The sequence below is a fragment of the Coptis chinensis genome, chromosome 7 (assembly GCF_015680905.1).
Source record: "Coptis chinensis isolate HL-2020 chromosome 7, ASM1568090v1, whole genome shotgun sequence".
Taxonomy (NCBI): Eukaryota; Viridiplantae; Streptophyta; class Magnoliopsida; order Ranunculales; family Ranunculaceae; genus Coptis; species Coptis chinensis.
In genome coordinates this window covers 73,802,308-73,819,102 of record NC_141462.1, presented here as the reverse complement: position 1 = coordinate 73,819,102, position 16,795 = coordinate 73,802,308, and the positions used below count along the sequence as shown (strand labels likewise).

At 37.6% G+C, this 16,795-nt stretch overlaps 2 protein-coding genes, 1 long non-coding RNA gene, 1 other non-coding gene and 1 pseudogene across 9 annotated transcripts; 2 read left to right on the top strand and 3 right to left on the bottom strand.

Annotated features, from left to right (window-relative positions):
- Positions 1-46: 46 nt before the first annotated feature.
- LOC147488811 (dolichyl-diphosphooligosaccharide--protein glycosyltransferase subunit 4A pseudogene) lies at positions 47-292 on the bottom strand (annotated as a pseudogene).
- Positions 286-7,658, top strand: LOC147488810 (mediator-associated protein 2-like). Its single transcript, XM_086570097.1, has 4 exons — positions 286-733; positions 801-879; positions 946-1,029; positions 6,912-7,658. Exons 1-4 carry the CDS (start codon positions 617-619, stop codon positions 7,292-7,294), a joined length of 663 nt encoding a protein of 220 aa, XP_086426223.1. The 5' UTR covers positions 286-616; the 3' UTR covers positions 7,295-7,658.
- A 689-nt stretch (positions 7,659-8,347) lies between these two features.
- On the bottom strand, positions 8,348-8,962 carry LOC147488808 (uncharacterized). The gene is made up of 2 exons (XR_015200821.1): positions 8,754-8,962; positions 8,348-8,644 (listed from the first exon to the last, which is right to left on the bottom strand). It is a non-coding gene; the product is annotated as an uncharacterized LOC147488808 (long non-coding RNA).
- On the bottom strand, positions 8,492-8,564 carry TRNAR-CCG (transfer RNA arginine (anticodon CCG)). Its single transcript has one exon. It is a non-coding gene; the product is annotated as a tRNA-Arg (tRNA).
- A 157-nt stretch (positions 8,963-9,119) lies between the features above and the next one.
- LOC147488807 (uncharacterized) lies at positions 9,120-11,344 on the top strand. Of its 6 annotated transcripts, none has more exons than XM_086570096.1 (5): positions 9,120-9,598; positions 10,085-10,160; positions 10,329-10,549; positions 10,651-10,827; positions 10,934-11,344. In XM_086570096.1, exons 1-5 carry the CDS (start codon positions 9,428-9,430, stop codon positions 11,018-11,020), a joined length of 732 nt encoding a protein of 243 aa, XP_086426222.1. In that variant the 5' UTR covers positions 9,120-9,427; the 3' UTR covers positions 11,021-11,344. The 6 variants fall into 6 exon arrangements, with proteins under 6 accessions (XP_086426222.1, XP_086426220.1, XP_086426219.1 ...); XM_086570094.1 differs by having other exon boundaries at positions 10,085-10,232; XM_086570093.1 differs by having other exon boundaries at positions 10,085-10,232; positions 10,648-10,827.
- Positions 11,345-16,795: the final 5,451 nt, after the last annotated feature.

Genomic DNA, 16,795 nt, shown 5'->3' with positions numbered 1-16,795 from the left:
TCTATTAGTTTTAGAGAAGAAATAAAAACATAAAAGGGTAAAGATAGATAGAAGCACACACATTCAATATTATGCAATAATACTAGTGTTGAACCAAATGGACACAAAATATTAAGATTAGATCTCTTAAACTCAAGTGTAAATAATTTTACGAGTCATTTTGAGAGAAAACAATCGTCTAGCTGCCCTCATATTTTGGGTCAGCCACCACGTAATGGTAAGCAATTACCAGACCAAATATAACGATGCCAAGAAAATTGGCAAAGAATCCCAGGTCTCGGTCATCAATCATCTGCAGAAACAAGAAACCACTGAGAACACTGACACAAGTCAAACCCAATTAACATTATTATCATATAAATGGTTGATCTAGAAACCCTAGATTCAAAAGTGGTTATTTAAACAAAATTTATTAGATTGAAAAAATAACTTACATTGACACGCGAACAAATTCAATCAATCTTTTCTCTTGTCGTAAATCACGCTCAAAATTCTCACGCAGGGTCACTTATATATGCTTGCTGGACCGGACCCTTTCGTGGGCTATATCAAACCGGCCTTCCATCTTTGAAACCATTCTTTCAAAATTCAAACATCTGTTCAATACTTGAATCAAATGGCAAAAAAACCGGATGCACCCAAATTTGAAGTGAATCATAAGGAGCCACTCTTAGATATATCTTCAATGGGTTCTAATAAGGACCTTTGGCTTATTCAATGGCCAGTTAATCAAGTAATTTCCTCTTCCCACTTATTAATTCTCCCTTTTCTTTTCTAACTAATTCGTATGCTTTTTTCAGACTCCTGATTTTGACGGGCAAGAGATAACACTTAAGTTGCAAAGGAATGGAAGTTTTGCTAGCTTTGAGAGTTTATCGGGTAAGATTATATTATATTTTTTGCTTGAATTTGAATTTGTGGGTTTTAATTTGAGAATAATGGCAGGGAAGTCTTACGAGTTGGTCAGCTTTGCTTCTCAAGTACCGGATGCTACGGTGTTTCAATCTTCAGCGTCGGACACAAAAGTTGGTATGCTACTGTTTTCCCCCTCTGCATCTACACCTCATATGGTAATATATAATATGAAACATCTGCATCTAGCATCTAGCAATGGAACTAAAACTCGCAAAACATCATTACAATGCATCTGAGGGGTGCAGAAATTTAGTGGCAAGTGGATTAATAGAAACACGTAAGACTTCTGGATAGAAACAGATCCACATAGAGTTAAAACAAAGGCACCATTGATTAATTAAATAGATGGACATGAGATTCTGCATTAATATTGCAACTGTAATAAAAGTATGTAAAAGGACAACTATAATAAAGTTAAAGGACAACATGCAAATCGAAGCTAGTATAGTGGATATGGCTACAAGATTTTACCTAATACTTGATTGTGAACTGCTATTATCATAGATGTGTTTGATTGTGAGAAGATTGAATTCTTCAATTCCTTTGGATAATGTATTGGATTAGGTAACGTACGTAGTGTTTAAAACCCATTGAACACTAATTGATCACCATTATGTTGTTATTTACCTAATACTTGACCGTGAATTGAATTCCATTAACTAACGAAAGAGAGTAAAAAATCATTATTCTTCTGTCTATCTAGTCTCCTAAATTCGAAAATATTGCTAAAAATTTGGCTAAGAATTTATGTTTTATAAGAAAGTCACAGATCTCAAGAAAATCGAGACCAACATTTAAGCCTTGTCAACTTACAATAAAAAACTGAGCTATTTTGTATAATAGAAGATGGGTGTTTGTCTATCTGCAGTCAAAGGCAGCGCCAAGGCCAAAATGTGGTAATATTTAGTGAAAGTAGTTCTAGGCTGTTGTATAATGTGCGTGCCTAAGGTATCGTTGTATAATACCTCTTCTCTTTTTGAGGTATCGTTTCAGACAATAAATAAGCAATACTTTAGAGTAAACATAATGTCATGTATCATCATTCTTATAGGAAATTCGAAAAAATTGAGTGCCTCGACCATAATCACCAATCCAACCACATGACAGGCCCTTCTTCTGAGGTCAATTATTTTTATAGACCTTTTATAACCCTTCTTGCTTTGTTATTTTTTCATGATTCATGACAAAGACAATGTTATAGATTTTTTATATTATTTTTTTTTATCAAGTAAAACACAGTGTTACAGTTATTGGTATGCATCAATGCATATGTAGAACTCTACAGTAGGACATGTGTTAGAACGTAGTTTGACCTCTTAATTTAGGACTGTTCATTGAATTGGCAAGACAAAGTTTAGTACCTTTATGAAATTTAAGGATACGCTACCTGCATGGAACTGCACAGTTTTTTTTTTTTTTTTTTTATTGGTAAGCCTGTTTTAAATGAGATCAGTAACTCTTTGATGCTGGCGGGGTTCGAGCCCCAGACCTCTAGTATCATCACCTAAAGGTTTTACCGACTTTGCTAGTCGGCACCTGCACCTGCAACTGCACAGTTATATCATCAGAAGTCGCTTGTTATTGGCTATTGGGCCCTAACGCGGTGGTAGAAAGAGAAACGAGCCTCGCACTTAAAGCATAATTTCAAGGAAAACCGTACTGAGGTTACTGGTTGAGAATTGAAAATCCATACGGAGGTTTGGTTATTGTATTCTTTCGGATCTTGGTGAAGAGGAATTCTTGGTTATATTTATATGTGCAGTTTAGATGGATAGGTTCTCTATATATATGTGTGCAGTTTAGATGGATAGTTTTAGATAGTTGCTAGTGAAGTTTCAGAAGAGAAGGAATCATTGTGACTTCAGGGGGCTTTACTTTTCAGAATAGTGTTGATTGATTCTCTTCTGCCTTTTTGAAAGTATTCTTCTCTTGATTTCTCAACTGCAATCGTTGTGGATTCAGTGAGTTTTCTCGAGAATTACTCATTTCCATCCGGTAGAGTGCTCTCTCAGAAGTTTCTCACGCCAAGGAATAGAAGTCCATAGGCTATTGTCATATAAAGAGGATGATGATCTTTATTGAGTGGAAGAGATTTGAGGTAGGGTGGACTGGTATAAGTGGAAGAAGCTCGATTGGAATTACTGAGAGGAGAGCATGTTACAGGACCAAAGGGATTCTAACAAAGGAGACAGCTTTGTGGGTTGCTAACAGCTTTCAGTCCTCTGCTGCAAATGAGAATACAAATGATGTTTGCACTAACAGGAAAAGGGATGGTCAATTTGTAGAGAACGTGGGAATAAGAACCAACAATAATGGTAGGTATGTGCAGATTTCTATCAGCCCATGTTCCAACAACGGTCATACCATCTTTCTCTGTGTGCCGGAAGGAAATAATGGTGAAAGATGGAAAAAAATTGCAACATTCCTTTGAAGAATTTGCTGAAGGTTCTACAGTGGCCTTACATCACAGTCAAGGGTCTGAAAATGTGAATCCAGCAAGGAAAGAAGGTCTAAAGCTGTGAAACAATGGAGAACAGGAAATACCAAGGAGGACTGGTTCATAGCTTCACACTTTGCTCGACGGGGTGGTGGTGAATAAGTTCTTGAGAGAGAGAATAGTAGATTGGAGGGTGAGGGTGAGGTGGGAGAAGATTAGACAAAGGGAGGAGTAAGAGAAACAACCAGAAGGGTGGGGAAGATGAAGAACCGATCATAGCTGAAGTGCAAGTGAGGGTGGTTAGCGACTATCTAGGTTGGGAGAGTGTGATAGAGAAAATCAAATTCTGCAAGGAGATGATGTTGAAAGAGAAAGGAAGAGGGTCTGATTGGGGAAAAAAGGTGATGTTCGATGAATATAGGGTTTGGGTGTCGACAAGATAGAGGAAATATTGCGTTGTTGGTCTTGATGGTCAGTCAGTGGATACGGAAAACATACCAGAAGCTATAATAGTTAGGGAAGAAGTAAGACAACATAATCTGATGAAAGAGGGGAGGTTGGTGGTGATGACAGGGCTTTAGAATCTTCTTCCAGCAGTAGTAGAAGTCCAGTGGGTACTGCTGCAGTGGCGGCCGGAGAGTTTTATTTGGCAGAGGAGACTCAATCACGTGTAGACACTTAAATTTGAATTTACCAACAGCTGTAAGTCCAGCACGTGAAGCATTCACGGGAATACTTAATATCTGTGAAGGTAGGCCTGATATGCAAGATGGACCAAATCGCTTGGTGGATCATATATGTGCTAGAACATAGTTTGACCTCTTAATTTAGGGCTGTTCATTGAATTTGCGAGACAAAGTTCAGTACCTTTAAGAAATTTAAGGCTACGCTACCCCGCATGGAACTGCACAGTTATATCATCAGACGAAGTGATGTGAAGCTGTGAAGAGAGAGGAATAGATTTTGACTACTTTTCCTTCAATTTAGGCTTTTTTAGTGCGAGACTCGTTCTTCTATTTCTTCCGCCACGCCACGACCCAATATCCAATAACAAGTAACTGCAGATGGTACTACTGTGTTGGGCCATGTTGTGTAGATACACCCTAAATTTGAATGATAATCTCTCCCCTCCCCCCTTTCCGCCACGTAACGACCTAATATCCAATGACAAGCAACTGCGGATGGTACTACTGTGTTGGGCCATGCGGTGTAGATACACCCTAAATTTGAATGAAATTAGACTATTAATCTCCTAGACTAGACTGTGTTAGGTACTACTATGTTTTGGCAGCATATGTCTGTATAATATTATAATGGATATTGACAAAATGCTTTTTTTTTTTGCAAGGTAAGCTAAAAATGTATTAGAAATTGGGAAAAAATGTACAGGGTACAATGAGCCACTAGGAAAGCTGCCTATGAGCTTCCCTTACAAAAACGTGGCTATGCTTCAAATCTAAAATAGGTCACCATAGGATCCTCCCATTTATATATGAATGGGGGTTTTCCTTCATACAACCATACCTCAGTTATTCACTAAAGTAACCCCATACTTGGCCATGGCGCCGGCTGCAAAATTAGTTTCCCACCAAGTAGTGGTCATCTAGGAAGCACGGATACCAATACGCGACACGGATACGACACGACATGGATACGCGGACACGGCATTTTTCAAAAATATAGGACACGGATACGTCATGGACACGTTTGAATAATATATATATAAATATTATATAATTGAGTATTTTTCACCAAATTCAAATTAAAATAGCAATTCTACTTCATAAAATGACCAATTCAAACACATTAAGCAGCAACTTACATGTATAACTTGGATTCACTTCATCTTTCTTCTCTTGCATCTCTTAACTTGTATTTTATTTCACTTGTTTTTTTTTTGTTGAAGTTCCAAATTTTTTTTTGTATGTATAAGATTACTGTCCTCCGCGTATCCCCCTGCGTGTCGGAAATTAAAAAATTAATTATAAAATCGGATACTCCAAATTGTGTATCCGACACGTATCGTGTCGGACTCGTATTGGGGCGTATCCGTGTCGGACACGGATACTTCACCCTTAGGGACGTATCGGTGCTTCATAGGTGGTCATGGCTATGTTACCTATCTTTTCCTTGCAGAAGTTACATATTGACTGAAGCTGCCACGGTAAGGAATTAGCTTTGAAAGCACAAATAGCAGAGGTTGAGTCTGACTCAATCCACAGTTGATTCCAGCTCCTTTCCACTGCTATTTCCACACCCTCCACAATTGCCTTGCATTCAGCCATATAGCTTGTTTCTACTCCAATGTTTCTGCTAAACACCAACACTACTTTGTTTGCTGAATTTCTGAAAACACCTCCAATGGCCTGGTCCTGGGTTTCCGAGAGAAGAGCCGTCCGTGTTCAGCTTGAGAATGCTTGGGGGGGGGGGACCCCTTCTTAGTCTTGTAGCAACCTGCCAAGTTGTTAAGATGTCACTCTCCTGTGCATTAGAGTATATGTATCCCTTTGAAAGTACTGAAGTGTGATGCACCTCTGCTCTTGCAATCTGTTTGCAGAAAACAATTGAAGATATGACATCCTCAAACAGCACCTTGTTTCAATTTTACCATAATGCCATCATGCCACCTATTAAAGCAGTTATCCATAAGTTTCTGATCAAAGGGCTGCAACCCTTCATCATTTCAGCATCGTCTGAGAGATAGTTGAAATTTCTGCTGCAGAAAAAACGCCCTCGAATCCACTTCCATAGTTCCTGCACCAGTGGGCAATCCCATAGCAGATGGTTCAAGTCTTCAGTTGTGTTGTGGCATATGTAACATCTTGAAACTAATTTGACTCCTTTCTTTTGTACCACATCATCAGTTGCAGCACACTTATGAAGAAGTTTCCACACATTTCCAGCAACTCTAGGGTGGATATAGGAATTCCATAGGTATCGGTACCAGCCAACCTTCTGTGTCTTCAGTCTAATCACCTCATGAGCAGACTTGACCTTAAAGTTACCTTCAAGATTGGGCATCCACACTCTCCTATGATAAGAAGTGATCTACTATAATTCTCCTTGACGCCTTGATTTTATACCTTGTTTCTTTTCTGATTTAGTTTATCAATCTCAATTTTTCTCTCTTGGCCTTTATACGAAGATGAAAATTTTCTGCAACCTTGCTTGTAATATTTAGAATATTGCCCTTTCCTCCTTGATAAGATTTTTATTCAGACGAAGTATTTCATATTTTCATTTACTAGTGAGTAGTGGCAAATTCCCTCATTTGCAACCCAAGAGACCTGAAAGTTTTTGCCCCTGATTGTTAATATTGTATAAAGATTCAAGCAAGGAAAATATCAGAAATGCCTGAAGAGTAAAGAAGTTTAATCACACTTGAATGTATAAAATTGTAAGAGAATTGTCCTTCAAAATGGAAAGTTTTACCATGGAAATATTATGCTCTTTGCCATCGTCAACAGTATTGTGTATATGGTCAAAATAGTTCTTTCATATGATTATATTCCTTCATACTGATAAAAGAAAAAAATGATTATATTCTTTCTTCGTGCAGTTGGAAAAATTTCACGCCGGGTCAGTTTGGTCCATTATGCGGAACCTAGTGAGCTGGACAAAACTAGTACCAACCATTCTGGTCGATTTTATCAAAGATCTATGGGGAGTTCTTCCATGGACATTTCCCGCCGATCTGGGTCTTTGACACAAGGTAGCAGGCAAAGAAATTCAAGTGGATTATCCCAGTTTACAGCGAGTCCTTCACGTAGTAGCAAGCAAAGGAGTACATTGCTTGAAACTTGGGAATCATCCAGGCATATCAAGAAAAAGCATGGAAGACAACTGATAGGGTCCATGAATGGTACTCAGGATTCAGTAGAACAACTTCGAAGTAATGTGCCTTCTGCAGGATCTTCTGGGAATATTAAGGATGAGGAGTAAGGTATTTTGTGTTTTAAATGTGAGGCTCAATCACCAAACAGGATCCTGTTTATCCCTTTTTCCAACCCTCTTCCGGTAACACAAAGAGGGGTTTTGGAAGCTGATAGAAGCATTACAGCAAGAATCTCTTTCATTTTTCTTGTTCAAATTTATGTTTCCTGGTCCTTAATTGGTTAGTCCTTTTAATGCGAAGTCGAGTTAGTTAAGAACTAAAACTGAAAAGGATGTGGAAGGATTTTCCCACTACTTTCATATTCCTGAACTTTGTTTGGTTTGCTATCAGAAAACTGTATTACTAGGTATCCTATTTAACTTGTGGACAGGATGCATTGTAAAAATGGAATACAACAACATGATTTGTGTAGCTGGGAAACATATTTTAAGGCCTGGATTAAGTGCTGAAACTTTCTCTACTCAAGTTGGTGTTTAGTTCATTGTGATGATTTAATTACGGCGTCTGTATGGATTCAAGCGGTCAAGCCTTCGTTAATATTCTTGTTGGAGCATGACATATGCAAAATACTGTGAACCATTACAATGTCCAGGTTTTAGAAAAGCAAAATGGATGGCTTCCATCATACTTTGCTACTGGGGAACCATGTAGCTAGCTTGGTCAACATTACCATCTTGACATATTGGATCCATGGTTTTCAGAAGTTTGTTGTAATTTAGACATCTGCAAGCAGACAGTGAACTATGTGCATGGTGATTAGTGAGGCTCTTACAGAAACAGGCAAAGGAATGTGTAACTTGTATCTTCTATGCCCAACCATTTATTCTTTTTATATACTTTAGTGAGTCTCAAAAATTTGGGATCTCTCTGCTACTCAGGAAAATTAATGGCGAGGAAAACAATGTCTGGTATTAAAAATATCATGCCCATTGACGGGTACAATGAAACAAGGGGCCCCTCTTATCTGTACTCTTTTGCAGGCATAGAGATGGCATGACTATTTAACGAAAGTTGTGTGCAATTCTTCACTCCAATAACGCGTTTATATTTTGCTTCCGAAGTTATTGTACTGGGGGACTGCATTTGATGCAGGCATTTAGTTTCTCTTAAAATTTGGCGGGAACATCCCTCACCCTTTTTTTAAATAGAAAAATGTAATGAATAACAGTATGAGTTATTGCTACATGGTGATGATATCTAACTGAGCACCATGGAACTGGACCGGACCTAAAAAACCAAGAAGATGATCGCAGTGGGAATCGAACCCACGACCTTTAGATTCGGAGTCTAACGCGATATCCACTCCGCTATGCGACCTTTTTCTATGAATCTTGCAATCACAGTATGTGTTTCAAACTTCATTTTGTTCGTCGTTTTCTTTGGTTTGTCTTCTTCACCTGATATATTAGATCAAACGGCAGAAAGTTTCTTTTCAAATCCAACGCATTAAAAAGCCCAAACCGAAAAAAAGAGAGGATCGAACGAGAGAAGAAAGATTTAACGTACCAGTTAGCGGAAGTTGTGGAATTAGAATTGAAAATGCAATGAAGGGATTGTAATATGCAAGGATCCGATCACGGTGAGGACTTGGGAGAAACTTGAGCAGCTATACAACTTGGATCAATTTTTCTCTCTCGGCTTGCTTTGATACAACGACTTTTGGGCATGGTTCGATGACTGGGAATGATTGTTTTTTAATCTTTACCATGTTTGGCATTTGGCATTATGTTAATATTGCAATTGTATCAAAAACTCAGTGTGTGAATGTGTTCCATATGGATTTTTATGCCAATTTCGTGTATTCCGGAATATCCAAGGACTAGAAATTGGAAACGGTCCTTATCAGAAAGAAAAAATAAAATTACCAAGGTTGGGTTTGGTAATGATGTCTTTGAGGTAGGACAGTAAAAGTGGAGAAACATACTGTTTGCTTTTGTTAGAAATTGATTGGGAAAAAAACCTCTTTCCCGCACACTACTCTCATCTAGTCCGTTTATCTAAAACCTCTTTCCAAATCTACGTTCCATAATCACCAAGTACCAAAACAACAAAACCAAAAACCTCTCTTCATTCTTCTCCATGTGGAAAAAAACAATTAAAAAAAAATTTAATATCAAGACTCAAATATAATAATAATAATTTCTTCATCGTTAATTCGTAGAGATTAATATTCGGTGGCGATGTCTGCCGGAGTTTGCGGTAAGCGTGTGGGATTCGAATCATCACCAACATCAGGATCAGCTAATAAGAGATTCAGACGTTCGATTAGATCTTCTGAATTTGGATTTTGGGGATCTGAAGATAATAAACTCTCTCATTTAATGAACATGTTTCCTTCCATGAATCGAGAGGTACTCCATTTTTACTATTTTGATCCCAAACATTTTAATAATAAATGTGAAAACTAGAAATCCTTTTTTTGTACGGTTATTCATTTATAACTTGATAGATAACTTGAGGTTTATTCCGCATTTCCGCTGTTACAATTTTAGCCTCACTTGTATTGTTATTTGGGTCTATCTTAGGAGAATGTGTGAAAAATTTGATGCTGATATGTTTTGGTATGGCATGGGGTCGTAGGTGGAGGGCGTGTAAGGCCTAGTTAACTCGAGATGTTGGATATTTGGGTCTCTCTTGGGAGATCATTCTTAGTGTTCGAATCTGAAAATTGATAGCATTATGGATGGGCAGTTAGTGCTTGTCATGGTTTCTATTTTCTGAAATCATTTGTCAGTTATCGTTTCTATTGGTAGTTATGAACTTGTGATTTTTAGTTGTATAGTTATGCTTGATTCTTTCTATAACATTCCGATTGATTTATTTGCCTCTACTTGTAGTTGGTGGAATCTGTGCTTAATAACCACAATCAGAAGGTTGAGGATGCAGTTGAAAGTCTGCAGAAACTTTTACTTGGTGAGGCTCGTATGCCGAATGAATCATCAAATTCTGATTCTATGGTGTCGGCAAACAACTCTGATGTTCAAGGTCCAAGCATAACGGGTTTAATGTTTAACTCATTTATGGGAATGTGAAAAACTTATCTAGGATATTTCCTTGTTCTAATTTTGTGCTAATATCCAGGTGCTGAGAGTAGTCAATTGCCTGACCAGAAGGTTGAAGAGCTACAGGAAAATGATAAAACCTCTGAACGGATAGACACTGCAAATTGGTCCTCATGGGTAGATATGTTTGTGCAAGAAATGATGACTGCATCAGATATGGACGATGCACGACTTCGTGCTACAAGGATGTTAGAGGCCTTTGAAAGAAGCATTGTTGCGCATTTAACAGATTCAGATCGGGTAATAAGACACATCTACTCATTCCTCTGTGGTTAAGACATGTCTTCGCCTGATATTATAACTCACTGTCGCTTTCACCGTCTTTTTTTGTTCTGTAGCAGCTGGAGCTTGCGTCTCTGAAGGAGCATCTACAGGGTTTATTAAAAGACAATCAAATTCTAAAAAGAGCCGTTGCTATCCAGCATGTACGCAATTCAGAGCAAGAGGAGAAATTGAAAGAAGTGGAACACTTGAAGCATGTGATAAACCAATACCAAGATCAACTTCGGACATTGGAGGTACTAGTTCTCCTCATCGTGGGAACACTAGTTCTTTATTGTTTCCCATGTACTTGAATTAAACTAAAGGGGAAGTTTGACATGGCCCTAAACTGTTTATATGCAGATCAACAATTACACGTTAAAGCTTCATCTGCAGAGGGCCCAAGAGAGTAGCCCCATTCCTGGGAATTTTCACCCTGATATATTCTAAGTCTTATCCTTTATATGTTTCTTTTTTTGTTGTTGTTGATTACTTTTTGCGCATCTGTTAATAATAAAAAGAAGGTATGAACCACCATGAAGTTCAAGGTTCATGCTCAGCTTAATCAGTCTTAATATACGTCTTAGAGATAGGTGGAATGGATTTGCAATCAAGTTGTTGATTGTTTGGTAAACTAACATAAGGATCATGATGTCGAAATAGTCTCTTATTCGAGGTTTTGTTTGAAGTGATCGCTTGAGTTAGAATAACAGCTCGTTTGACATACTATTGATGTAAAATTATGGTTGCTCAGAGGAACATGATTGACCTATACGAGTCTGTGCGTTTGTCCTTCTATAACATGAAACTTAGAAATATGTTAGCTGTTTCATGCCTTGTACAGTTGTACTCGAACTGCTTCATTTTGTATTTTGAGAGAGGTTATGCAGGAGTGCTGTGTTTTTGGCTAAACATTCTTCTTTCTTTCATTTAATACCAATAATAGGCCCATGACATGAACTGAGGCAAACTGGTAAAAGCTCCCCCAACTGATGTGAAGCCCAGTGGGCTAGTTGGTTAGATAGACATACTAAAATGAAATTCCTAAAACTGGAGAGGTTGCAGCTGTAGTCCGAGTCCTGGTTCTGCTAAGGCATTCATAACAGTCTCCCGATGAGTTAAGATGCAGGAGTCTTGTTGGCCTTTACTAAAGATGTTTGCTATAATCTTATCTAACTACAGTTTAGTCAATTTGGAAAAGAATGTGGACAGGTGTGGAATTCTATTGTAAAATAGAACGGTAAAAATTAGCAGAGGCCTTTCTATGAGAATCTACAATCTAATGCCTCTCTTGGTAAGGTATATTATCACTTGGGGAAGCAACAAAAGTCAGTCACATAACTTAAGATAAGGCCGAAAATCTTGCCGATATGTATTGAAAAATGAAAATAAAATTATTTTACCAAAATTTACAGTTGATTGATTGGGTGAATAGAGAGGACATGGAGACAGAGAGGGAGTCGTTAATATATATATATCCGATATCTCTGACAGTTTGACTTTTTGACCGATATTTTGAATAGTGCAAGTAAAATATTTTTTTGAGTGGGAAATGTGCACGTGACTTTTATCTGTTTGCTAAGAAAGTGGTGCACGTGTGATAGAAAAGATGTGAGGTGACGGCCTGACTGGTGAGTTGCAGACTTAAATCTAAACCACACAAAAGTTACTAAATATTCCATTCATGTCAATCAATCCGACTAGAGGACAACCCCATTGCACTCTTATGTTAAAGCTACTAGTGAGTTGTGAGGTACTAATAAGATTTGGAATTGTTAGGGGCTCTTATACGTACCAGATGGGATAGGATCTCTCTGCATCTTCAAACCGAGTGTTAGCGATCCCGCACAAGTGAGCTTTCACACTCAAAACACAAGCTCACATGGTAGTAAGGGTTTTGATTGGGGTTCGAGATCTCTGTAACCGGTTACAGAGATCATCTCTGTAACCGTGTTATCTCACCGTTCATTTGAAGTCGAGATGTGTGTGTGTGCCTCGATAGGGGTGTGTGTGTACCAGATGGGATGTGTGTGGATCGTCGAGATACGAGACGTGTGTGTGTGTGGTACAGAGATCAATCTCTGTACCCGGTTATAGGGGAACCGGACTCTTTTGATTGGATCAAAATTTTGTGAAGGGAATTGTTCCCATCTATCTAATAAGATAGGGTTTTTTTTTAACACTAAAAGACAAAATTATAATAAAGGATGGTCGGGATCATTTTGAGCAAGATCTAACGGCATGGGTTCGAACCCAAAAACATTAGTTTCGGTTTTTTTACCAAAAAAACATCTTCTCACCTCATCATTGCTAGGGTTTATACCATTTCTCTCGCTTGGGTTTTATTTCATTTCTCTCCTCATCGTTGGGCACTCGAACTCCCTTTATTCTAAAATCCCCAAATCCCAAAAAGTGAATCATCATGTCTTCTTGATTGAGTAGCCATTGAAAAGGGAACAGCAGCTACAACTGAAGAAGCAGATCGAGGTTGTTCTCATTTCTCTTCCGACTTGAACAATATCGACTTCCAAGTCCTGAACTCAAGTGAAGGTGACCTGCTTAACTTAGTGTATGTGAAAATAACTTAGTGTATGTGATACTTGAGAGTCCGATGGTTGAGGGAGTATATTAGGATATTAGTCATTCTATTGGAGTAAGTAGGCATAATAGAGTAGGCAATTTGACCTATGTTTTTCTTCCCCTTAATGTCATGTGGGGAATTAGGAATCCGTTTGTTCCAAATGAGTTGCGTCTGTTAGTTAACATATTATTTCGTATCTTACAGTGTATCTTATGCACTGATGCATGTTTCTTTTCACACTTTAGGTTTATCACTTTTTTTAATTTTGTGCATCTTATGCACTGATGCAGGTTTTCTCAATTTTTATTTGTTTTTGCGTTAGTATCTTTTTATGTTTAATGTTTTCTACATCCACCGGTCGATCTATTTCATCATAGTTTAAGACACGGGGCATATCATGTGGTGAGGATGATGATACGATTGATAATGTAGACTTGAGTTAAGTGAATGGTGGGAAGTTATGTATGTGATTCCTATAGAATGAATAGCCCTAATATAAAATAAACAACCCTAATAATAAGCTTGCGCTATACTGCCAAGTGTCAACTATCTCAATTTTTTTTCATTCATGTCCTTAGCAACAACAAAAAAATCCTTCCTCAACTTGCTTGCAAGACTTGCAAGCACAAGTTCCATTCAGTGGTTCTCAACTTCTCACAAATCAACGTGTCCCCTGTGCCAAAGTCCATTTTAGTAGAACCACGGTACAAGTTCCATTCAAACTTGCCTCATAGTGGATTTCAACTTTTCACAAACAGCGTGCCCCCTATGTTAGAGGCCTTTTTTATCATTTAGTAGCAGTGAATCCCATATCGGGGTTGAAGTATCTTTCTCCCAATTACATTGGGTGCAAATTCTAAAAATGTTGTATCATGTAACTTTGAATATAAATGTATCATAAAATTGATTCCGCCGTGAAAAATCGGTTCATTGTTAAAATGTTGTTTGAATGGTATTTTATGATACAAGCATTCATTGTTAAAATCTACATTAGTTAAAGCAACAACGAAACAATATTGTTAGAGTTTCGTGTTGTATCATGGGCTATGAATGAACATGGGTCATGGGGAGCAATTTGGACTGCTTTCGAGTTTTTATGTCTTTCTTAACTTCTTCATACCATTCTATTTACGTCGAATTTAATCTTTCGAATAATTTGTATTTAATTATATAACTGTATCTCGATGCTTTTTAATTAGGTATCCAACAATTTACTATTTTGACTCTTCGTCGTGCTCTTTGATTAGATCTCCGTTTTGATTATTTAACTTTGCATGTTTCCAAATATTTGCGAATTGATACTTCCTAGGCAATCATGGTTAAAGAGCGTATGGAAGAGAGAGAAAGAGATTCGTTAGTTCACCCAGTCAATTCCATAGCACGTCATCTTATTGAACCTCCCAATCTGGTATATGTGCCTCCACATCGAAGAAATGTTGTGCCTCCTAATTTATATGTGCATCCTAATCGAAGATTAACTGCGACTCTCAATATTTTATTTGTTGTGCCTCCTAATTGAATATCTAATGCGGCTCCTAATAGGTTATCTATTGAATATCTAATGCGGCTCATTATGATATGTATTGAATTAATAAATGTGTAAGGGTATGTGTAATGAGTTGGTTTGTGAGAAATAAAATGCATAGAATTGCAATAATTAAGCTCACTTGAGTATGAGAATGAAATAATTATAAAGTATAAAACTGTTGAAAATTGTTATATCATCGATTCTATGCTACCATAGAGATAGTCCCTTGGGGTGTTGTTCAAAAGCAATGCGTCTAGAGTGCCGACTGGCACGGGCATTCACTAGTATCAGATACGTCAAGCTGCTTCTTCAGGTTTTGTACATCTTCTCAGTAGGATTACCTATTTTATGGTGATTCAATATGTATGTTATTAATTATTGAACCGTTATTTTTTATTGTAGGAACAGTCCAGTTATAATGATCTCTCCTCTCAGCCGGTAATTGTTGATCTTTAACTCTTTTTAAAGTTTTATCTAGAAGCTTTAATTTAAATAATTTTGTTTTTGTTAAATATCATAGTAACACGCATAACGTTTAACCTAGTGGAAATACTAAAAAAGAATGCAATCCATGTAATATACAACTCGTGTAGTCACGAAAGACTTGATTATCTCATAAAAAGTCCATGAATAACTGATCTATAATTGTGTACCATAACCCATACCATCATTAATAAATATGTACTCCGCCGTGTCATGCAGTTGCGGGCTTGGATGGTTTTTAGACTTAATTTCTTAAGGGGTCCTGTATTGGGCGCCACTGCAATTAGATTGGGCAGCCTCCAGCCCAAACCCAAACAACAAAGCCCAAACAAAAGCCCAGTACACTCCTCTACTAAATTGCGAAACCAGGAAAACCTATTCTAACCGGTCATTTCTCTCGTGCAAATCCTTCGAAATCCTAACGAAAAAACCCCAAATTCGAGTTTCAATTCGAGTGCAAACCTTCGAGTGCCGATTGAATTATCACAAATCTCCAACAATTCGAGTTTCTCACCGTTAAAAAACCCCAAATTTGAGTGCAAACCTTCGAGTGCCCGATTGAATTACCACAAATCAAAAATCTAATTAAAACCATTCGAGTTTGTCCAACAATTCGAGTTTCTCACCGTTTTAATTCCTGTTTGGACAAACCAATCACTACATTCGAACTTTAAGCAAAATTGAAAGTTGGGATAGCGGTGAAAGCTTGAAATTTCGCCATTGAAGTAAAAAATACAATTCAATATCTTGCATTCATTTCCAATTTGAAGGTAAGAATTTTTGCTTGCTTTGTCCTTTTTGATTTTTGTATCTATTTATTTGTTGAATTTCATTGAGCTTGGTGTTTATTTGTTGCATTTCGTTGCTATTCAATTTGTTATTGTTAAATTTCGTTGTTCAAAAGAGTTAGGGAGGAGTTTTTTAGTGGAGGTGGGGAGATGGAGTTTGTTTGTTTAGGTGGGTTTAGGAATGTTAGAGGTGTGTATGACTGGAATGGGTTGAAGTTGGAGTTGGACGAGATGCAATATGATTGCAGTATTAGTTATGAGATTAAATGTGAGAGTGATGATCCAGAAAATGTTAAGATGGTACTTGAGAAGTTTTTGAATGAAAATGGCGTGGAGTATTCGTATTCTAAGGTTTCGAAGTTTGCTGTTTGTCGATCCTAAGCACCTTGCTGTGGTTTTAATGCAAAAATACCTAGTACAATGTTCAGAAAGAGATTGCACACTCTTTTGTGGATTTTGTATACTTGATTATCGTTAAAGATTAGGCTTCATGGACACATTAGAAAGCATCATCGCCTGTTTAGTTGTTTGTGAATTAATAAAGTATAGTTCACCATGATATTACTTGAAGGAAACAAGGGAACACAATTTAGTATTAACAGCAGGGAGCATGTCCTAAACTCCTAGGTGTTAGCCTAGGCTCTAAGCTCAAACCTGGCCCTTATCCGTCGCATAGGCTTATGACTGTAAGGTTTCCACCGGCTCCCATACTCATATCGAGATCGCCACAAGCCCACAACCAATTCCCTAACTGACTTTAACAAATCAAACTCGTCTGTTTCACCTAGAGTGGAAATCATATTGTATTTATTTATTTATTTTGGCAAGCCTGTTTTTAACGATGA

What these genes read in the sequence shown, in the direction of transcription:
- LOC147488810 (XM_086570097.1), top strand. Translation starts at nt 617, where the DNA reads ATGGCAAAAAAACCGGATGCACCCAAATTTGAAGTGAATCATAAGGAG. An exon ending in TAGCTTTGAGAGTTTATCGG is followed by an intron (nt 880 to 945) that starts GTAAGATTATAT and finishes GAATAATGGCAG; the next exon opens with GGAAGTCTTACGAGTTGGTC. An exon ending in AGCGTCGGACACAAAAGTTG is followed by an intron (nt 1,030 to 6,911) that starts GTATGCTACTGT and finishes TTCTTCGTGCAG; the next exon opens with TTGGAAAAATTTCACGCCGG.
- LOC147488807 (XM_086570091.1), top strand. Translation starts at nt 9,428, where the DNA reads ATGTCTGCCGGAGTTTGCGGTAAGCGTGTGGGATTCGAATCATCACCA. An exon ending in TCAAGGTCCAAGCATAACGG is followed by an intron (nt 10,248 to 10,328) that starts GTTTAATGTTTA and finishes GCTAATATCCAG; the next exon opens with GTGCTGAGAGTAGTCAATTG. An exon ending in ATTTAACAGATTCAGATCGG is followed by an intron (nt 10,550 to 10,647) that starts GTAATAAGACAC and finishes TTTGTTCTGTAG; the next exon opens with CAGCTGGAGCTTGCGTCTCT.